At 47.8% G+C, this 23,821-nt stretch overlaps 1 protein-coding gene and 1 long non-coding RNA gene across 7 annotated transcripts in view; one reads left to right on the top strand and one right to left on the bottom strand.

Moving 5' to 3' along the window:
• Nucleotides 1–3,291, bottom strand: part of LOC139260092 (uncharacterized) — a 30,010-nt gene extending 26,719 nt beyond the window's left edge. Inside the window, exon 1 of the long non-coding RNA XR_011592719.1 lies at nucleotides 3,129–3,291. This is a non-coding gene — a long non-coding RNA (uncharacterized lncRNA). The remainder of the gene's footprint in view (nucleotides 1–3,128) is intronic.
• The window catches only part of LOC139260091 (islet cell autoantigen 1-like protein), a 188,873-nt gene that overhangs the window by 132,403 nt on the left and 32,649 nt on the right, over nucleotides 1–23,821 (top strand). For 4 of the 6 annotated variants that reach the window (XM_070876239.1, XM_070876241.1, XM_070876238.1 and 1 more), the window contains 2 exons: nucleotides 1,369–1,412; nucleotides 9,397–9,498. In XM_070876239.1, coding sequence (XP_070732340.1) covers nucleotides 1,369–1,412; nucleotides 9,397–9,498 — 146 coding nt within the window. Of the gene's footprint in view, nucleotides 1–1,368; nucleotides 1,413–9,396; nucleotides 9,539–23,821 lie in introns of all 6 variants that reach the window. The other 2 variants (XM_070876244.1, XM_070876242.1) reach the window with 2 other exon arrangements.

Here is a 23,821-nt window from a genome sequence, read left to right as displayed (position 1 = left end):
CTCTTCCCCCCCCCACTCTCCCCCCCCCACTCCCCCCCACTCCCCCCCCACTCCCCCCCCCCCACCCACTCTCCCCCCCCCCACCCACTCTCCCCCCCCCACCCACTCTCCCCCCCCACCCACTCTCCCCCCCCCACCCACTCTCCCCCCCCCCACCCACTCTTCCCCCCCCCCCCACCCACTCTTCCCCCCCCCACCCACTCTTCCCCCCCCCCCACCCACTCTTCCCCCCCCCACCCACTCTTCTCTCCCCCCCCCTCTTCCCCCCCCTCTTTCCCCCCCCACCCACTCTCCCCCCCACCCACTCTCCCCCCCCACCCACTCTCCCCCCTCCACCCACTCTCCCCCCCCCACCCACTCTCCCCCCCCCACCCACTCTCCCCCCCCCACCCACTCTCCCCCCCCACCCACTCTCCCCCCCCACCCACTCTCCCCCCACCCACCACTCTCCCCCCCCCACCCACTCTCCCCCCCCCCACCCACTCTCCCCCCCCCACCCACTCTCCCCCCCCCCACCCACTCTCCCCCCCCCCACCCACTCTCCCCCCCCCCACCCACTCTCCCCCCCCCACCCACTCTCCCCCCCCCACCCACTCTCCCCCCCCCCACCCACTCTTCCCCCCCCCACCCACTCTTCCCCCCCCCACCCACTCTCCCCCCCCCTCTTCCCCCCCCCTCTTTCCCCCCCCTCTTCCCCTCTCACTTCCCCTCCTGCTCTTTGCCCCCCCCCCCGCTTTCCTCCTAACCTTTCTTCCCCTATGTCCCCAAGTTTTCGTTTCCCCCATGAGTGGAAATATCCTCTCTGCATTTACCTTGTCGAGTCCCCTCATTATCTTATAAGTTTCAATAAGATGACCTTTCATTCCTCTGAACTCCACTGTGTATAGGCCCAACCTACTCAACCTATCCTCATGTCAACCCCCTCATCTTCAGAATCAACCTAGTGAACCTTCTCTGAACAGCCTTCAATCAATCGCTCCCTCTCTCCGATATCTCTCCCCCACCCCCCCCACCCCATGAACTCTCTCTCCCCCCCCCCTCCCCCACCTCACAGTCTGTCTCCCCCCCCCCCCCCCCCCAAGATCTCTCCTCTCCACCCCCCCACAATCTCTACCCCCAACCCCACCCCTACGATTTCCACCCCAAGTTGTTTGAAAGGCATACAGGGAGATAGAGTTGAGTTCTGGCAGGGATGCTTCATCAGTACATTAGTTGTCTGGTATTCCCGATTTTTCTATGAATCTCTAACATTTTTACACCTCAAGTTAGCCTCCTGAACTCTACTTTTATTGGTACAGGTTTGGAGAATAACTGGACTAGGATATAAGCTAGGATGACGAGATGTGATGCAGTTTCATTTTTTTTCAGGTTAGTGCTATTGGATGAAGATGAAGAACCTGGACCTGCCACAGGTAAGAGACTGGAAGTGCAATGCAGCCACAATGTAATATCGGCAGCACCAGAGGTGTGCAATGATTCAGATTCCACTTCAAATAAGATTAATCTAATTTTTGATCAAAAGTACTCCCACTCCTCGCTCCCCACCCACAAAAAGCATGTTCAAATTCTATCCTGTCTGTTGTGTATGGAGGAAGAGTCAGACTGAACACTGTGAGCTCAAAGTAAAGTGTGACCTTAGTCTTTTATTACAGGTCTCCAGAGTGCCTCTCCAATCTGTGAAGCCTCTTTAAATACCTGTGCTTCCAAGGGATTATGGGATCCCTTGGGACTCCGGGGAATGAGCCCTCTGGTGCCTGTACAGAGTAAATACAAGTCCACATATATAACACTGTCGACGAGCAGTAATTCCAAATTCTGCCTCGTTCACATCTTCAGTATGCTACAAGGATAAGGCCAAGGAACCAGTGGGGAAACTCGGGACTAATGTATCCTGTTGCATAAGAAATAAAACATAAGAAATAGGAGCAGGAGGAGGCCATTTGGTCCCTCGAGCTTGCTCCGCCATTGAATAAGATCATGGTTGATTTGACCTTGGGCTCAGCTCTACTTCCCTGCCCACTCCACATAACCCTTCACTTCCTTATCGTTCAAAAATTAGTCTTATCTCCACCTTAAATATATTCAATGACCCAGCCTCCACAGCTCTCTCGGGCAGAGAATTCCACAGATTTACGACCCTCTGAGAGAAGAAATTCCTGCTCATCTCAGTTCTAAACGGGCGGCCCTTATTCTGAAACTATGCCCCCTAGTTCTAGATTTCCCACAAGGGGAAACATCCTCCCTGCATCTACCCTGTCGAGTATCTTATGTTTCAATAAGATCCCCTCTCATTCTGCTAAATACCAATGAGTATAGACCCAACCTGCTCAACCTTTCTTGATAAGTCAATCCCTTCATCTCAGGAATCAACCAGTGAACCTTCTCTGAACTGCCTCCATTGCAAGTATATCCCTTCTTAAATCAGGAGACCAAAACTGTACGCAGTACTCTAGATGTGGCTTCACCAATACCCTGTACAGTTGTAGCAGGATTTCCCTGCTTTTATTCTCCATCCCATTCATTTCTGCTGGCTTTCGCCTGTCACACTATGTAGAATTACATAGTATTTACAGCACAGAAACAAGCCATTCGGCCCAACAGGTTATGCCAGTACAATAGCAAAATATAAAAAACAATGTCTCTGCAAGATCCTGCAAATTCCCTGAGAGGACAGAGGCACCAACGTTAGCGTCCTTGATCAGGCCAACATCCCCAGCATCGAAGCACTGATCACACTCGACCAGCTCCATTAGGCAGGCCACATTGTTCACATGCCTGACACAAGACTCCCAAAGCAAGCGCTCTACTTGGAACTCCTACACAGCAAGCGAGCCCCAGGTGGGCAGAGGAAACATTTCAAGGACACCCTAAAAGCCTACTTGATAAAATGCAACATCCCCACCGACACCTGGGGCTCCCTGGCCAAAGACCGCCCTAAGTGGAGGAAGAGCATCCAGGAGAGCGCTGAGCATCTCGAGTCTCGTCGCCGAGAGCATGCAGAAAGCAAGTGCAGGCAGCGGAAGGCGCATACGGCAAACCACCCACCCTTTCCTTCAACGACTGTCTGTCCCACCTGTGACAGAGACTATAATTCCCGTATTGCACTGTTCAGTCACCTAAGAACTCACTTTTAGAGTGGAAGGAAGTCTTCCTCGATTTCAAGGGACTGCCTATGATGATGAGCAAAATACCGTGGATGCTGGAATCTGAAATAAAAACAGAAACTGCTGGAAATGCTCAGCAGGTCAGGCAGCATCTATGGAGAGCGAAACAGAGTTAACGTTTCAGGTCGATGACTTTCGTCAGAAAAAGTTAGAGATGTAACAGATTTTAACCAGGTGCAGAGACGGGCGGGGAGGAAGGAACAAAAGGGACAGTCTGTAATAGGGTAGAAGGCAGGAGTGATTAAATGCTGAAAATGAGAATGGCAGAATAATAACAGCTCGTCTGAAAAAATTGGACAAGAGGTTATGATCTGAAATTGTTGAACTCGATGATGAGTCCAGAAGGCTGGTGCCAAATCGAAAAATGAGATGCTGTTCCTCGAGCTTATGTTGAGTTTTGTTGGAACAGTGCAAGAAGCCGAGAACGGAGAGGTCAGAGTGGGAGTAGAGCGGAGAATTAAAGTGACAGCGACCGGAAGCTTAGGGTCACCTTTACAGACTGGACGAAGGTGTTCTGCAAAGCGGTCACTCAATCAGCATTTGGTCTCCACAATGTAGAGGAGACCGCATCGTGAGTAGCGAATACAGTATATTAAATCGCAAGAAGTACAAGTAAATTGCTGTTTCACCTGGAAGGAGAGTTCCACATATCCCATTAGAACAGCCTGAGGGCACTCCGCTTCTTCCTTGAACAGAGGCCCAACCAGTCCTCATCCACTACCACTACCATTGGAGTCAAAGGAGAAGTTGTTCACTCACTTCCTTCAAATTAAAGGTGTTGTTATGGGAACCCGCATGGGTCCTAGCTATGCCTGCCTTTTCGCGGGATTCTTTATTCCCGTCCTACTCAGGTCCCCTCCCTTACTTACATTGATGAATGTATTGGTGCCGTTTCCTGCCTTCGCCATGAACTAGAAAATGTCATTCACTTTGCTTCCTATTTTCATCCTTCCCTCACCTTCTCATCGTCCATCTTTGACTCTTCCCTTCCTTCCTCAATTTCTCTATTTCTGGGGATAGGCTATCAACAAACATCCACTATAAGCCCACTGACTCCCACAGCTACCTGGATTACACTTCCAACACCCACCCCGCTTCCTGTAAGGACTCTATTCCATTCTCCCAGTTTCTCCGTCTCCGTTGCATCTGTTCAGGCGATGCCATCTTCCATACTAGTGTTTCCAATTTGTCTTCCTTTTTCCTCAGCTGAGGATTCCCCTCTACCATGGTAAACATGGCTCTCGACCGTGTCTGTTCCATTTCCTGCACTTATGCTCTCACCCCTTCCACTCTCTCCCAGAACCATGACAGGGTTCCCCTTGTCCTCACCTTTCACCCCACCAGCCTCCACGTTCAATGGATCATTCTCCGCCATTTCCGCCACCTCCAGCATGATCCCATCACCAAACACATCTCCCCCTCCCCTCCTCCTTCAGCATTCCGAAGGTACCGTTCCCTCCGCAGCACCCTGGTCCACTCCTCAAACACTCCAAACAGCCCCTCCCCTTCCCACGGCACCTTCCCATGCAAGCGCAGGAGATGCAACACCTGCCCTTTTACCTCGTCCCCGCCATCCTTCAAACACTCCTTCCAGGTGATACAGCGATTTACTTGTCCATCTTGCAATTTAATATACTGTATTCGCTGCTTACGATGCAGTCTCCTCTACATTGGGGAGACTAAACACAGATTGGGTGACCGCTTTGCGGACACCTCCTTAGAGCCTGTAAGGGTGACCCCGAGCTTCCGGTCGCCTGTCACTTCAATTCTCCGCTCCACTTTCATTCTAACCTCACTGTCCTTGGCCTCTTGCACTGATCCAACGAAGCTCAACAGCGAGATAGAAACATAGAAAATAGGTGCAGGAGTAGGCCATTCGGCCCTTCGAGCCTGCCCCACCATTCAATATGATCGTGGCTGATCATTCACCTCAGTACCCCTTTCCTGCTTTCTCTCCATACCCCTTGATCCCTTTAGCCGTAAGGGCCACATCTAACTCCCCCTTGAATATATCCAATGAATTGGCATCAACGACTCTCTGCAGCAGGGAATTCCACAGGTTAACAACTCTCTGAGTGAAGAAGTTTCTCCTCATCTCAGTCCTAAATGGCCTACCCATTATCCTAAGACTGTGTCCCATGGTTCTGGACCTCCCCAACATCGGGAACATTCTTCCCGCTTCTAACCTGTCCAGTCTAGTCAGAATTTTATACATTTCTATGAGATCCCCTCATCTTTCGATTAGACACTTCACAGACTTCTGGGCTCAACAATGAGTTCAACAATTTCAGACTATAACCTCTGCCCCTATTTTTTTCAGACGGCAGATGTTGACGATTCTGCTATTCCCATTCGCAACATTTAATTTTTCCTGCTTTCTACCCTATCACAGACCTTTCCTTTTGTTCTTCCCCCTCCTTCCCCCTTTCCCTGCCTTTGCACCTGGTTAAAATCTGTTACATCTCTAACTTTTTCTAGTTCTGCTGAAACATTAACTCCGTTTCTCTTTCCACAGAGGCTGCCTGACCGGCTACTTATTTCCAGCATTTTCAGGTCTATGCCAATGTTTATGCTCCACATGAGATCCTTCCACCTTTCTTCACCTCGCCCTATCACCATATCCTTCTATTCCATTCCCCTTGAATACATCTGTGCTATTCGCTTCACCTGCTCCTTGTGGTAGCAAGTTCCACATTCTCACCACTCTCTGAGCAGAGACTGATTTTATTCACCAACAGTTCTCTTGGGGTGTGACTTTCCCCCCACTGCATTTGGCTCTTGCTGATTGTTCAGATAGGGAGGCTGAGGAATCGAAAGAGCTCAAGGGCTCTGATCTTTCTGGGGAGTGCGGGGGAAAGCCAGCGAGGCCGGGGATGTGGACATCCTGCCGAATTTAGGACCTCATATAATTTTTTTTCTTCCATTTCCTGCAAATTGACAGGCTGGCCGGCCGCTGGGTGGGAAAACTAGTGGCGAGAGGCCATAGAAACATCGAAAATAGGTGCAGGAGTAGACCATTCGACCTTTCGGGCCTGCACCGCCATTCAGTGAGCTCATGGCTGAATATGCAACTTCATTACCCCATTCCTGCTTTCTCGCCATACCCCTTGATCCCCCTAGTAGTAAGGACTACATCTAACTCCTTTTTGAATATATTTAGTGAATTGGCCTCAACAACTTTCTGTGGTAGAGAATTCCACAGGTTCACCACTCTCTGGGTGATGAAGTTTCTCCTCATCTCGGTCCTAAATGGCTTACCCCTTATCCTTAGACTGTGACCCCTGGTTCTGGACTTCCCCAACATTGGGAACATTCTTCCTCCATCTAACCTGTCTAAACCCAACTTCTGTAAGTAGTGCCCTCCATTTCAATGTTCTTGGACATTATCCACAAGTATGAGAAGTGATTCCAATAAATTATATTTATGTGGCTGCCTGCAAGGTCAAATTATGAAGCACAGTAATTTTGCCTCCCAGAGATGTGGCTTCAGAGATTCAGAACCTGATGTATGCGGAGCAGAAGATTCTATTTTCACTGCCTGACGTTTCTTCTCTAGCTGGAACAGTTAAGCAGTGATGTAAGTACTAGGTCATGTCATGGAGACATTAAGGCGGTATTACACACTGGGGTGTACTGTCCTGAGGAATGAAACCAGCAAGTCACAAGGACAGTATTACACGGCATTGAGTTGGCATTGTAGTGGAACAGTCAAACACGCACCAGTCAGTCAGTCACGCATTAAGCGGTCATCTTTATCAAAAGAGCATTCTGTCATAGGGCTGTGAGATTGTGGGGGAGCAGTGATTCTATCACACAGCAATAAGTTTGTATTGTCTTGGGAATAATCAGTCAGTATTATGGAAAACTTCGCATTGTTGATGTACCAAGAAGTATTTGGGGGGGTTACATAGTATTACCAGTATTTACGGAACAGCAACAGGCCATTCAGTCCGGCAGGTTCATGCGATGTTTATGCTCCACATGAGCCTCATGTACTGTACTTTGAATAATAAAATCGTAGAAATTTACAGCACAGAAGGAGGCCATTCAGCCCGTCGTGTCTGCACCAGTCGAAAAAGAGTTATCCAACCTAATCTCACTTTCCAGCTCTTGGTCCATAGCCTTATAGGTTATGGCACTTCAAGTGCATATCCAATTACTTTTTAAATGCAATGAGGGTTTCTGCCTCTACCATTCTTTCAGGCAGTTAGTTCCAGACCCCTACCACCTCCTGGGTGTAAAAAGGTTCTCCTCAACTCCCCTTTAATCCTTCTATCAATTACTTTAACTCTATGCCACCTGGTTATTGACCTCTCTGGAAATTAGGTCCTTCCTATCCACTCTATCTAGGCCCCTCATAATTTGATACACCTCAATTAAGTCTCCCCTCAGCCTCCTCTGTTCATAAGAAAACAAATCCAGCCTATCCAATCTTTCCTCATAGCTAAAATTCTCCAGTCCTGGCAACATCCGCATAAATCTTCTCTGTGCCCTCTCTAGTGCAATCACATCTTTCCTGTAATGTGGTGACCAGAACTGTACGCAGTACTCTAGCTGTGGCCTAAGTAATATTTTATACAGTTCCAGCATAACCTCCCTGCTCTTATATTCTATGCCTTGGCTAGTAAAGAAAAGTATCCCGTATGCCTTCTGAACCACCTTACCTACTTGTCCTACTTTCAGGGATCTGTGGACATGCACTCAAAGGTCCCTCTGTTCCTCTACACTTCTCAGTATCCTACCATTTATTGTGTATTCCCTTCCCCAAATGCATTACCTCACACTTCTCCAGATTGAATTCTATTTACCACTGTTCTGCCCACCGGACCAGTCCATTGATAACTTCCTGCAGCTTTTATCCTCACTATCAACCACAAAGCCAATTTTTGTATCATCTGCAAACAGCTTAATTATGCCCCCTACATTGTAGTCTAAATCATTGATATGTACCACAAAAAGCAAGGGACCGAGTACTGAGTCCTGTGGAACCTCACGAGAAAGAAACACCTGTCAACCATTACCCTTTGCTTCCTGCCACTGAGCCAATTTTGGATCCAACTTGCCACTTTCCCTTGGATCCCATTGCTTTTACTTTTCTGATCAGTATGCCATGTGGGGACCTTGTCAGAAGGCCTTGCTAAAATCCATGTAACATAGAAACATAGAAAATAGGTGCAAGAGTAGGCCATTTGGCCCTTCAAGCCTGCACCACCATTCAATCTTCTATGGCTGATCATTCACCTCAGTACCCCTTTCCTGCTTTCTCTCCATATCCTTGATCCCTTTAGTTGTAAGGGCCATATCTAACTCCCTCTTGAATATATACAATGAACTGGCATCAATGACTCTCTGCGGTAGGGAATTCCACAGGTTAACAACTCTCTGAGTGAAGAAGTTTCTCCTCATCTCAGTCCTAAATGGCTTACCCCTTATCCTTAGACTGTGTCCTCTGGTTCTGGACCTCCCCAACATTGGGAACATTCTTCCTGCATCTAACCTGTCTAAACCCATTAGAATTTTATATGTTTCTGAGATCCCCTCTCATCCTTCTAAACTCCAGTGAATACAGGCCCAGTCGATCCAGTCGCTCCTCATATGTAGACTACATCAAGGTACTACCTTCATCAACCCTCCTCGTTACCTTCTCAAATAATTCAATCAAGTTAGTCAAACACAGCCATCCCTTAACAAATCCATGCTGACTGTCTTTGATGAACCAGTGACTTTCTAAATGACGAGTTATACAGTCCCTCAGAATTTCTTCTAATAATTTGCTCACCACCGTTTTTAGGCTGATTGTCCTGTAATTACTTGGTCTCTCCCTTTTGAAACAATGGCACAGTGTTAGCAGTTCTCCAGTCCTCTGGCAACCTGTAACCAGAGAGGATTGCAAAATGATGTTCAAAGCATGTTAGTGTACCAATGTTCTTTGCTCATCAATGGTTGCCATGGGTTGACTTCCTTATTCAAACCAGTTTATTTGGGAGCGATACTGAGCAGTTCTGCATCACTTTTGCACAAAGATGGAGTACCGGAATGGAGAGTCAGCCTCGATTATCTTGCTGATTGTGGAATGAGATTGATGCAAACATGACCGTGTTTGCCTTATATCAGCCTTGTAGTGTGGTGTGGAGGGGAGAAAATAAACATGATTTTTTTTTTAATTGTACATTAGTTTTTCAGTCCTAAATTGTTTCTCATTGCCTCATTTTGTGCTGCTCCACACTAACAGGGAGTCAGAGTGAAGTACCAGTGAACACATCTGGCCAGGACCCCACACAGCTAACTGCAGAGCTGGAACCGTCTAGCAACACACAGCAGTTCTATGAGATGGGTAAAAACCATGTGCATGCTCACACTCTCTCTTGGTGTTGGTGAGATTATTATCCAAAGCTCTGACAAAAAGAATTGTGTTGACTGCCATGTTTTATACAAGTATCAACATGATAGTCGCTGGCTGATTTGAAGAAGTAAATTGGGTGAGCAGTGTAGTAACATAAAAGTATAGCACCAGGAGAAGGCCATTCAGACCCTCGAGCCTGCACCTACAATTCAATTAGATCATAGCTAATCTGCACCTCAACTCCATTTACCCACCTTTGATCCATTGATACCCTTATCTAATTTTTTTAAAATCTGTTGATATCTCAATTTTGATTTGCATAAATATGGAACAAGAAAAGCTCAATCAACCCACTCCTTACACAGCCTATTTACAAACTGAAAGAAATCAATCCTCGCATTTAAATAGTGCCATATCTTAATCTGGTTTAAAAAGTACTTGAAGGATAACTGGTTGTTTGACAGCAAGACTGTATTTTTATCAGCTAGACTCAGTGGTAGCACCTTCACCTCTGAGTCAGAAGGTTGTGGGTTCAAGTCCCACTCCAGAGACTTGAGCACATATTCTACATTGCTATTTCAGTGCAGTACTGAGGGTGTGCTGCACTGTCGGAGGTGGTGTCTTTCAGATGAGATGGAAAATAAATATCTAAATGTTAAGAGGAGCAGAGAGATCTGGGGGTACAGATACACACACAAATCACTAAAAATAGCAACACAGGTAAATAAGACAATAAAAGAGCTAAACAAAGCACTGGCGTGATTACTGGAGGGATAGAATTTGAACTTTGAACCTTGGTTACATCACACTTGGTGTACTCTGAACAGTTCTGGTCTCCATAATTATAAAAAGGATAGAGAGGCCCTGGAGAAGATGCAAAAAAGATTTACTAGAATAATACCAGAACCGGGAGGTTATGCCTATCAGGAAAGATTGAACGGACTGGGGGTCTTTTCTCTAGAAAAGAGTAGACTGGAGGGTAGGGGGTTACCTGATATAGGTATTTAAGATTATGCAGGTGTTGGAGGTGCGTGGAGAGGCGTGAGTTCCGGGGTCGGCAAGAGGCCTATAAAGGCCCAACGCGGCGGCAGTCGGGAGCAGCGTCGAGGAAGTGCGTGGAGAGGCGTGAGTTCCGGGGTCAGCGAGAGGCCTATAAAGGCCCAATGCGGCGGCAGTCGGGAGCAGTATCGGAGGTGCGTGGAGAGGCGTGAGTTCCGGGGTCGGCAAGAGGCCTATAAAGGCCCAACGCGGCGGCAGTCGGGAGCAGCATCGGAGGTGCGTGGAGAGCCGTACCGGTGCAGCTACAGGGAGAAGGCAAAAAAGAAGTAGAAAGAAACAGAAAGGTGACGTCACAGCCAAGGGGGTAAGTGATTGGCTGGTGATTGGTGAGTAGTTTTTCTTTTTTCTCTTCTATAACAGTGAGTAAACTTTAGCATTGTTGTTGCCTATCTAAGGGTTAAGTCATGGCAGGACAGCTCGGTCACATGTTATGCTCCTCCTGCACCATGTGGGAACTCAGGGACGACACCAGTGTTCCTGACGACTACGTGTGCGGGAAGTGTATCCGCCTCCAGCTCCTGACGGACCACGTTGCGGAGTTGGAGCTGAGGGTGGATTCACTCTGGAGTATCCACGATGCTGAGAATGACGTGAGTAGCACGTGTAGCGAGTTGGTCGTACCGCAGGGAAAGGGTCCACAGCCAGATAGGGAATGGAAGACCAGCAGGAAGAGCAGTGCAAGGAAGGTAGTGCAGGGGTCCCCTGTGGTCATCCCCCTGCAAAACAGATACACTGCTTTGGGTACTGTTGGGGGGGGATGATTCATCAGGGGAGGGCAGCAGCAGCCAAGTTCATGGCACCGTGGCTGGCTCTGTTGCACAGGAGGGCAGGAAAAAGAGTGGGAGAGCAATAGTGATAGGGGATTCAATTGTAAGGGGAATAGATAGGCGTTTCTGCAGCCGCAACCGAGACTCCAGGATGGTATGTTGCCTCCCTGGTGCAAGGGTCAAGGATGTCTCCGAGCGGGTGCAGGACATTCTAAAAAGGGAGGGAGAACAGCCAGTTGTCGTGGTGCACATTGGTACCAACGACATAGGTAAAAAAAAGGGATGAGGTCCTACGAAACGAATTTAAGGAGTTAGGAGCTAAATTAAAAAGTAGGACCTCAAAAGTAGTAATCTCGGGATTGCTACCAGTGCCACGTGCTAGTCAGAGTAGGAATCGCAGGATAGCGCAGATGAATACGTGGCTTGAGCAGTGGTGCAGCAGGGAGGGATTCAAATTCGTGGGGCATTGGAACCGGTTCTGGGGGAGGTGGGACCAGCACAAACTGGACGGTCTGCACCTGGGCAGGACCAGAACCAATGTCCTAGGGGGAGTGTTTGCTAGTGCTGTTGGGGAGGAGTTAAACTAATATGGCAGGGGGATGGGAACCAATGCAGGGAGACAGAGGGAAACAAAAAGGAGACAAAAGCAAAAGACAGAAAGGAGATGAGTAAAAGTGGAGGGCAGAGAAACCCAAGGCAAAGAACAAAAAGGGCCACTGTACAGCAAAATTCTAATAGGACAAAGGGTGTTAAAAAAATAAGCCTGAAGGCTTTGTGTCTTAATGCAAGGAGTATCTGTAATAAGGTGGATGAATTAACTGTGCAAATAGATGTTAACAAATATGATGTGATTGGGATTACAGAGACGTGGCTCCAGGATGATCAGGGCTGGGAACTCAACATCCAGGGGTATTCAACATTCAAGAAGGATAGAATAAAATGAAAAGGAGGTGGGGTAGCATTGCTGGTTAAGGAGGAGATTAATGCAATAGTTAGGAAGGACATTAGCTTGGATGATGTGGAATCTATATGGGTAGAGCTGCAGAACACCAAAGGGCAAAAAACATTAGTGGGAGTTGTGTACAGACCTCCAAACAGTAGTAGTGATGTTGGGGAGGGCATCAAACAGGAAATTAGGGGTGCATGCAATAAAGGTGCAGCAGTTATAATGGGTGACTTTAATATGCACATAGATTGGGCTAACCAAACTGGAAGCAATACAGTAGAGGAGGATTTCCTGGCGTGCATAAGGGATGGTTTTCTAGACCAATATGTCGAGGAACCAACTAGGGGGGAGGCCATCTTAGACTGGGTGTTGTGTAATGAGAGAGGATTAATTAGCAATCTCGCTGTGCGAGGCCTCTTGGGGAAGAGTGACCATAATATGGTGGAATTCTGCATTAGGATAGAGAATGAAACAGTTAATTCTAGACCATGGTCCAGAACTTAAAGAAGGCTAACTTTGAAGGTATGAGGTGTGAATTGGCTAGGATAGATTGGCGAATGATACTTAAGGGGTTGACTGTGGATGGGCAATGGCAGACATTTAGAGACCGCATGGATGAACTACAAGAATTGTACTTTCCTGTCTGGCGTAAAAATAAAAAATGGAAGGTGTCTCAACCGTGGCTATCAAGAGAAATCAGGGATAGTATTAAAGCCAAGGAAGTGGCATACAAATTGGCCAGAAATAGCAGCGAACCCGGGGACTGGGAGAAATTTAGAACTCAGCAGAGGAGGACAAAGGGTTTGATTAGGGCAGGGAAAATGGAGTACGAGAAGAAGCTTGCAGGGAACATTAAGACGGATTGCAAAAGTTTCTATAGATATGTAAAGAGAAAAAGGTTAGTAAAGACAAATGTCGGTCCCCTGCAGTCAGAATCAGGGGAAGTCATAACGGGGAACAAAGAAATGGCGGACCAATTGAACAAGTACTTTGGTTCGGTATTCTCTAAGGAGGACACAAACAACCTTCCGGATATAAAAGGGGTCAGAGGGTCTAGTAAGAAGGAGGAACTGAGGGAAATCCTTATTAGTCGGGAAATTGTGTTGGGGAAATTGATGGGATTGAAGGCCGATAAATCCCCAGGGTCTGATGGACTGCATCCCAGAGTAGGAGGAGGTGGCCTTGGAAATAGCGGATGCATTGACAGTCATTTTCCAACATTCCATTGACTCTGGATCAGTTCCTATGGAGTGGAGGGTAGCCAATGTAACCCCACTTTTTAAAAAAGGAGGGAGAGAGAAAACAGGGAATTATAGACCGGTCAGCCTGACATCGGTAGTGGGTAAAATGATGGAATCAATTATTAAGGATGTCATAGCAGCGCATTTGGAAAGAGGTGACATGATAGGTCCAAGTCAGCATGGATTTGTGAAAGGGAAATCATGCTTGACAAATCTTCTGGAATTTTTTGAGGATGTTTCCAGTAGAGTGGACAAGGGAGAACCAGTTAATGTGGTATTTTTGGACTTTCAGAAGGCTTTCGACAAGGTCCCACACAAGAGATTAATGTGCAAAGTTAAAGCACATGGGATTGGGGGTAGTGTGCTGACATGGATTGAGAACTGGTTGTCAGACAGGAAGCAAAGAGTAGGAGTAAATGGGGACTTTTCAGAATGGCAGGCAGTGACTAGTGGGGTACCGCAAGGTTCTGTGCTGGGGCCCCAGCTGTTTACACTGTACATTAATGATTTGGACGAGGGGATTAAATGTAGTATCTCCAAATTTTCGGATGACACTAAGTTGGGTGGCAGTGTGAGCTATGAGGAGGATGCTATGAGGCTGCAGAGCGACTTGGTTAGGTGAGTGGGCAAATGCATGGCAGATGAAGTATAATGTGGATAAATGTGAGGTTATCCACTTTGGTGGTAAAAACAGAGAGACAGACTATTATCTGAATGGTGACAGATTAGGAAAAGGGGAGGTGCAACGAGACCTGGGTGTCATGGTACATCAGTCATTGAAGGTTGGCACGCAGGTACAGCAGGCAGTTAAGAAGGCAAATGGCATATTGGCCTTCATAGCGAGGGGATTTGAGTACAAGGGCAGGGAGGTGTTGCTATAGTTGTACAGGGCCTTGGTGAGGCCACACCTGGAGTATTGTGTCCAGTTTTGGTGTCCTAACCTGAGGAAGGACATTCTTGCTATTGAGGGAGTGCAGCGAAGGTTCACCAGACTGATTCCCGGGATGGCGGGACTGACCTATCAAGAAAGACTGGATCAACTGGGCTTGTATTCACTGGAGTTCAGAAGAATGAGAGGGGACCTCATAGAAACGTTTAAAATTCTGATGGGTTTGGACAGTTAGATGCAGGAAGAATGTTCCCAATGTTGGGGAAGTCCAGAACCAGGGGTCACAGTCTAAGGATAAGGGGTAAGCCATTTAGGACCGAGATGAGGAGAAACTTCTTCACCCAGAGAGTGATGAACCTGTGGAATTCTCTACCACAGAAAGTTGTTGAGGCCAATTCACTAAATATATTCAAAAAGGAGTTAGATATAGTCCTTACTACTAGGGGGATCAAAGGGTATGGCGAGAAAGCAGGAATGGGGTACTGAAGTTGCATGTTCAGCCATGAACTCATTGAATGGTGGTGCAGGCTAGAAGGGCCGAATGGCCTACTCCTGCACCTATTTTCTATGTTTGACAGCATAGACTTAGAGAAAATGTTTCCATTTGTAGGGAGACCAAAACTAGGGGCCATAAATACAAGATGGTCACAATTAACTCCAATAGGGAATTCGGGGGTACTTCTTTACCCAGAGAGTGGTTAGAATGTGGAACTCGCAACCACAAGGAATAGTTGAATTGAATTGCACAGATGCAATAAAAGGGAAGCTAGATAAACAAATGAAGGAGAAAGGAGTAGAAGGATATGTTGATGAAGTGGGGTGGGAGGAGGCTCACGAGGAGCATAAACACCAGCATGGACCTGTTGGGCTGAATGGCCCGTTTCTGTGCTGTAAATACTATGTAATACAATTGGAAGAAAAGCAGGGGAGCTCTCCTGGTGTCCTGGCCAACATTTATCCCTCAACCAACACCAAAAACAGGGCACCTGGTCATTTGTGTCATTGCTGTTTGTGGGACTTTGCTGTGCGCAATTTGGCTGCTGTGTTTGCCTCCAAAAGAACAGTGACTACTCTTCAGAAGTACTTCATTGGCTGTAAAGTGTGTTGTGACATCCTGCAGACATGAAAGACACTATATAAATGCAAGCCTTTCTATCTGTGGCTTAAAAGTTCCGGTTGGTAACCCATTCTTGGACCAATATGTGTGCCTCCCTGCACCAGCTGTTAAGTGTGTGACTGCTGGAACTGGAATCAGGAACTCAGCATATAGTGCTACCTATGGGGTATGATCGCATAGTCATAGGACTTGACTAGATACCCAGAGATCAGGAGTTCAAATCCAACCATGGCAAATTGTGAAATTGAAATCAATAAATCTGATAATTTGTGAGATGGCACCAGAAAAATTATGATAAAAGCTGCCAGATTATTTTTTAAAAGCCAGCTGGTTCACAAATGTTCTTCAGGGAAGTGAACTTGCCACTCCTTCCTGGTCTGGCCTACATGTGACTCCAGTCCCACTCTATGTGGTTGACTCTTAAGCCACTCAGTTGTCATGACAACAAGAAAAGGACAATAAATGTTCATATCCACAGATCAAATAAAAAAAAAACACATGTAGAATGTTCATAATTTTAAAAATTAATAGCAGTCTTGACAAGGCAAACATGTGTTTATGTAGTATCACTTACTAGGACAGATATTTGTATCAAAAAACCCCACTTGGAAAGTTCCCAATTTCGGTGACATTGCTGGGGGAGTAGGGTTCTAGTTGCTCCTCTAGGGGGAATGAGAGGCCAAAGGGTGAGTTACTTCAATTGTTCAACAAAGCTTGCATTTATATAGCACCTTTTACATAATCAAATGTCCCAAGGCGCTTCACAGGAGTGTGATCAAACATGATCAAACAAAAATTTTGTCACCGAGGCACATAAAGAGATATTAAGACAGGTGACCAAATGCTTGGTCAAAGATGTAGATTTTAAGGAGCTTTTTAAAGGAGGAAACAGAGGTAGAGAGGTTTAGGGAGAGAATTCCCTCCACGGCATCTAAAGGTATGGCCGCCAATCGAGGGGCGATGATGATTGGGGATACGCAAGAGGCTAGAATTGGAGGAGTGCAGAGATCTTGGAGTGTTGTAGGACTGGAGGAGGTTACAGTGATAGGGAGGAGCGAGGTCATGGAGAGATTTAAACACAAGGTTGATAATTCTTCCATACCTTCCAATGCCCAGTTGCTGAACCTCATTGTATAAATGGTGTGTGACACCAGGAAACTTAAAGGGAAGATAAAATAAGCACATGAATAGATTAAAATCATCATGTTGGTTACCTGCTTATAATTTAAATTGCTCCTACACATCATCTATGCCTTTTTGATAATCTGTCTAGTGTTGAGTCTTTTCTGATCAGTTGTTTCACATTGCTGCAATAAAACAGCAATGTACGTGGCACCTTCTCCCCCACCCCACCTTTATGTTTAGTGTTAGGTTACAGATGAGCAGAATTCTTCAATCTGATCGGCTGAGAATTTGGCAATCGAAGAAACGTAGGAAGAAAAGTTGCCACATCGCAATAGAAAGTGGGCTATCATATTCTTATTCAAAACCAGACCACACTATGGGCTCAAGTTTCAGCCTGAGTTGCTCCTATTTTTTTGGAGCAACTAGTTTAGAATGGAGCGTCTTAGAAATTGCAATTCTCGGCATTTAGTTTGCTCCAGTTCTAGTGAGTTAGAATAGTTCCATTTTAGAACAGATTTTTTTTTCAAAAGGGGGCGTGTTCAGCCACTTAGACCCGTTTTGAAAGTTTAGGCAGCGAAAACTTACTCCAAACTAACTTAGAATGGAGTAAGAGTAGATTTTTGTACACTCAGAAAAACCTTGCCTACACTTATAAATCAGGTGTAGGGAATGAGAGATGGGGAGGGAGGGTTTACAAACATTAAACACTTCACTTTTACAAATAAAGAGCCATCATTAATAATGAATGATAAATCGATAAATCAACCAATAAATCAATCAAAAAAAGTAAAAATAAAATAAAAAAATAATAAAATATCAATCAATAAATAAAAAATTTAGTTTCTACTCACCGACTACAGCACCGGGAGTCCTCCAACAGCGTGCTGGGACGCCCCCCCCCACCCCCTCCAGTGTCTCTTTTTTTTTCTCTCTCTCTCTCTCTCTCTCTCTCTCTCTCTCTCTCTCTCTCTCTGTCTCTGTCTCTGTCTCTCTCTCTCTCTCTCTCTCTCTCAGTATCTCTCTGTGTCAGTGCCTCTCTCTGTCAGTGTCTCTCTCTGTGTCAGTGTCTCTCTGTCAGAGTCTCTCTCTCTGTCAGTGCCTCTCTCTCTGTCAGAGTCTCTCTCTCTGTCAGTGCCTCTCTCTCTGTCAGTGCCTCTCTCTCTGTCAGTGTCTCTCTCTCTCTCTCTCTCTCTCTCAGTATCTCTCTGTGTCAGTGCCTCTCTCTGTCAGTGTCTCTCTCTGTCAGTGTCTCTCTCTGTTTCTGACAGCAAGGGGAGGGGGTGAAGAGGGGAGGGTGGGGGTGAAAGGGGGGTGGGGGAGGGAGGGAGTTGTGGTGGGGTGGGGGGGAGAGGAGGGGTTGGTGGGGGGGAGAGGAGGGGTTGGTGGGGGGGAGAGGAGGGGTTGGTGGGGGGAGAGGGGTGGGTTGGGGTGGGGAGGGGGTGGGGGAGAGAGAGGAGGGAGGGAGGGTGGAGAGGGGAGAGGAGTTAGAGGAAGGGAGGGGAGCTGAATGGGCCCCGCCAACGACGACGCCAGGCTCCCACGGAGGACTTCGGGCAGGGCCCGCCCCCAGCGAGATGCCGGGCGGGCCCCACCAACGAGCTAAGAGATATCAGGCCACTCAGCCCAGGACAGGGCACACTGACGGCCAGGAGCTACTGCGGACATGCGCAGCCTCCACTGCGCACGCGCGCAGCTGCCGGCACTGTTTTTGGCGCAGGGCTGTAGCTCCGACCCCAGCAGCTCCTGCTGCGCCGCGCCGAGGTGGAAATGGGCCTACAGCTATCAGAGAATTGCGAGGTAAGTATTCGGCAGAATTTTTGTTCTGCAAATTAGGCGGGCCTCTCCGATGTGCGCCGTTCTAGTGGGGGTCCGAAACTTGAGCCCATGTGTGAGACTCGTTTGGGGAATCTCGGTGAAATAAAAGTGAACTGAGACTGACCAAAAACTGCTTGGATTTGAGCTCAGTGCACAATGCAGTACTTATTCATCACGTAATAGAAAATCTCAGTTGATGGCCACAGGGTTGCTTACATGGGAGATGGAAAAGTCAAATCTGTGTAGTAGAGGGCTGTCTGCTGTGATTGGAGCAGATTGGAGGGAACTTTATCCTGTATCTAACCTGTGCTGTACCTGACCTGCGAGTGTTTGATGGGACACTGAAATGGTGAGTGCATTTCAATTTCCAACACTAAAACCCCTACCCCTCTGTGTAACACTCTGAATACCCCACACCCCTCACTGTAACATTTTGAATATCACACCCTACAGTGTAACACTCCGAATACTACAACCCTCTTCTTAGGCAATCCGTCGGAGTCGACGATGACTTGCTTCCACACTAATGAGTTCTCAGGTGAATGATGAGACCAATGCGGGACCTCCAGTCTCTGTCACAGGTGGGGCAGACCGTGGTTGAAGGGGCGGGTGGGTGGGGTGCTTGGGTTGTCATGTAATTATTCAGCTGTTTGCGCTTGGCTTTGGCATGCTTCCGGCGCACAGACTTGAAGGTGTTCGGCGTCTTCCCGGATGCTTCTCTTCCACTTTAAGCGGGCTTGGGCCATGAACTTGGGGCAGTGTAGCACAGATAGACCACTCGCCCGTCACTGACACAGACAGACCATGCATCCCTCACTGTGACATTGATAGACCCCTTACCCTTCACTGTGACACTGATAGACCCCTTACCCTTCACTGTGACACTGATAGATCACTCACCCTTCACTGTGATACTTATAGTGACGGGTGAGTGGTCTGTGACATTGATAGATCGCACACCTCTCATTGACACCTATTCACCCCTCACTGACACTGATAGACCCCTCACTGTGACACTGATAGACCCCTCACTGTGACACTGATAGACCCCTCACTGTGACACTGATAGACCCCTCACTGTGACACTGATAGACCCCTCACTGTGACACTGATAGACCCCTCACTGTGACACTAATAGACCCCTCACTGTGACACTAATATACCCCTCACTGTAACACTGATAGACCCCTCACTGTAACACTGATAGACCTCTCACTGTAACACTGATAGACCCCTCACTGTGACACTGATAGACCCCTCACTGTGACACTGATAGACCCCTCACTGTGACACTGATAGACCCCTCACTGTGACACTGATAGACCCCTCACTGTGACATTGATAGACCCCTCACTGTAACATTGATAGACCCCCCACTGTGACATTGATAGACCCCCCACTGTGACATTGATAGACCCCCCACTGTGACATTGATAGACCCCCCACTGTGACATTGATAGACCCCCCACTGTGACATTGATAGACCCCCCACTGTGACATTGATAGACCCCTCACTGTGACATTGATAGACCCCTCACTGTGACATTGATAGACCCCTCACTGTGACAATGATAGACCCCTCACTGTGACAATGATAGACCCCTCACTGTGACATTGATAGACCCCTCACTGTGACATTGATAGACCCCACACTGTGACATTGATAGACCCCTCACTGTAACACTGATAAACCCCTCACTGTAGCACTGATAGACCCCTCACTGTGACACTGATAGACCCCTCACTGTGACATTGATAGACCCCTCACTGTAACACTGATAGACCCCTCACTGTAACACTGATAGACCCCTCAGTGTAACACTGATAGACCCCTCAGTGTAACACTGATAGACCCCTCACTGTGACACTGATAGACCCCTCACTGTAACACTGATAGACCCCCCACTGTAACACTGATAGACCCCTCACTGTAACACTGATAGACCCCTCACTGTAACACTGATAGACCCCTCACTGTAACACTGATAGACCCCTCACTGTGATACTGATAGACCCCTCACTGTAACACTGATAGACCCCTCACTGTAACACTGATAGACCCCTCACTGTAACACTGATAGACCCCTCACTGTAACACTGATAGACCCCTCACTGTGACACTGATAGACCCCTCACTGTAACATTGATAGACCCCCCACTGTAACACTGATAGACCCCTCACTGTGACGCTGATAGACCCCTCACTGTAACATTGATAGACCCCCCACTGTAACACTGATAGACCCCTCACTGTAACACTGATAGACCCCTCACTGTAACACTGATAGACCCCTCACTGTGATACTGATAGACCCCTCACTGTAACATTGAGAGACCCCTCACTGTAACATTGAGAGACCCCTCACTGTAACACTGATAGACCCCTCACTGTAAGATTGATAGACCTCTCACTGTAACACTGATAGACCCCTCACTGTAACATTGATAGAAACCTCACTGTGACACTGATAGACCCCTCACTGTGACACTGATAGACCCCTCACTGTGACACTGATAGACCCCTCACTGTGACACAGATAGACCCCCTCACTGTAACACTGATAGACCCCTCACTGTAACACTGATAGACCCCTCACTGTAACACTGATAGACCCCTCACTGTGACACTAATAGACCCCTCACTGTAACATTGATAGACCCCTCACTGTAACACTGATAGACCCCTCACTGTAACACTGATAGACCCCTCACTGTAACACTGATAGACCCCTCACTGTAACATTGATAGACCCCTTACTGTAACATTGATAGACCTCTCACTGTAACACTGATAGACCCCTCACTGTAACATTGATAGAAACCTCACTGTGACACTAATAGCCCCTTCACTGTAACACTGATAGACCCCTCACTGTGACACTGATAGACCCCTCACTGTGACACTGATAGACCCCTCACTGTAACACTGATAGACCCCTCACTGTGACACTGATAGACCCCTCACTGTGACACTGATAGACCCCTCACTGTAACACTGATAGACCCCTCACTGTAACACTGATAGACCCCTCACTGTAACACTGATAGACCCCTCACTGTGACACTGATAGACCCCTCACCATTGATAGACCCCTCACTGTAACACTGATAGACCCCTCACTGTAACACTGATAGACCCCTCACTGTGACACTGATAGACCCCTCACTGTAACACTGATAGACCCCTCACTGTGACACTAACACTGATAGACCCCTCACTGTAACATTGATAGACCCCTCACTGTGACACTGATAGACCCCTCACTGTGACACTGATAGACCCCTCACTGTGACACTAATAGACCCCTCACTGTGACACTGATAGACCCCTCACTGTAACACTGATAGACCCCTCACTGTAACACTGATAGACCCCTCACTGTGACACTGATAGACCCCCTCACTGTAACACTGATAGACCCCTCACTGTGACACTGTTAGACCCCTCACTGTGACATTGATAGACCCCTCACTGTAACATTGATAGACCCCTCACTGTAACACTGATCGATCCCTCACTGTAACACTGATCGATCCCTCACTGTAACACTGATAGACCCCTCACTGTAACATTGATAGACCCCTCACTGTGACACTGATAGACCCCTCACTGTGACACTGATAGACCCCTCACTGTGACACTAATAGACCCCTCACTGTGATACTGATAGACCCCTCACTGTGATACTGATAGACCCCTCACTGTGATACTGATAGACCCCTCGCTGTGATACTGATAGACCCCTCACTGTAACACTGATAAACCACAAACTCGAATCGAGACACTGATAGGCCACTCACCCCACACTGACACAGATAGACCACTCACACCGCAATGTGACACTGATAGACCACGTAATCCTCACTCTGACACTGATAGAGCACTCACCATTCACAGTGGCACTGATAGACCACGCACCCCTCACTGTGACACTGATAGGCCACTCACCCCTCACCGACACTGATAGACCACTCGACACCCCCTGACACTGATAGATCACTCACCGTCCTCCTCCCCCAGACACTGGTAGACCACGCACCCCTCCCTGTGACACTGATAGACCTCTCACCCCTCACTGTGATAGGGATAGACCTCTCAGCGTGACACTGATAGACCACTCGACCCTCACCGACACTGATAGACTACTCGACCTTCACTGACACAGACCACTCATCCCTCACTGTAACACTGATAGACCACTCAACCCTCACTGACTCTGATAGACCACTCACCCCTGACTGACACTGATAGACCACTCATCCCTCACTGTAACACTGATAGACCACTCACCCCTCACTGACTCTGATAGACCACTCACCCCTGACTGACACTGATAGACCACTCATCCCTCACTGTAACACTGATAGACCACTCACCCCTCCCTGTGACACTGATAGACCACTCACCCCTCACAGTGACACTGGTAAACTACTCGACCCTCACTGACACTGATATACCACTCAGCCCTGACTGACACTGATAGACCACTCACCCCTCACTGTAACATTGATAGACCACTCACCCCTCCCTGTGACACTGATAGACCACTCACCCCTCACAGTGACACTGGTAAACTACTCGACCCTCACTGACTCTGATAGACCACTCACCCCTCACTGTAACACTGATAGACCACTCACCCCTGACTGACACTGATAGACCACTCACCCCTCACTCTGACACTGATAGACCACTCACCCCTCACTGTAACACTGATAGACCACTCACCCCTGACTGACACTGATAGACCACTCACCCCTCACTGACACTGATAGACCACTCACCGCTCCCTTTCACACTGATAGACCACTCATCCCTCACTGTTAGACCACTCACAGTGACATTGACAGACCACTCACAGTGATACTAATACACTCACCCCTCACAGTGACACTGGTAAATTACTCGACGTTCACTGAGACACTGATAGACCACTCGACCCTCACTGCCACTAATAAACCACTCACCCCTGGTAGACCACTCACGCCTCACTCTGACACTGATAGACCACGCACCCCTCACTGTGACACTGATAGACCACGCACCCCTCACAGACACTGATAGACCATTCACCCTTCACTGTGACACTGAAAGACCACTCAAAGTGACACTGATAGACCACTCACCCCTCACCGACACTGATAGACCACTCACGCCTCCCTGTGACACTGATAGACCACTCACCCCTCACCGACACTGATAGACCACTCACGCCTCCCTGTGACACTGATAGACCACTCGACCCTCACTGACACTGATAGACCATTCACCCCTCACTGACTCTGATAGACCTCTCGACCCTCACTGGCACTGATAGACCTCTCGACCCTCACTGACACTGATAGACCACTCAC

Source organism: Pristiophorus japonicus, chromosome 3, assembly GCF_044704955.1.
Source record: "Pristiophorus japonicus isolate sPriJap1 chromosome 3, sPriJap1.hap1, whole genome shotgun sequence".
NCBI classification, from domain to species: Eukaryota; Metazoa; Chordata; class Chondrichthyes; family Pristiophoridae; genus Pristiophorus; species Pristiophorus japonicus.
Note: the sequence above shows the minus strand (reverse complement) of the source record. Positions and strands in the feature narration are given on the sequence as shown.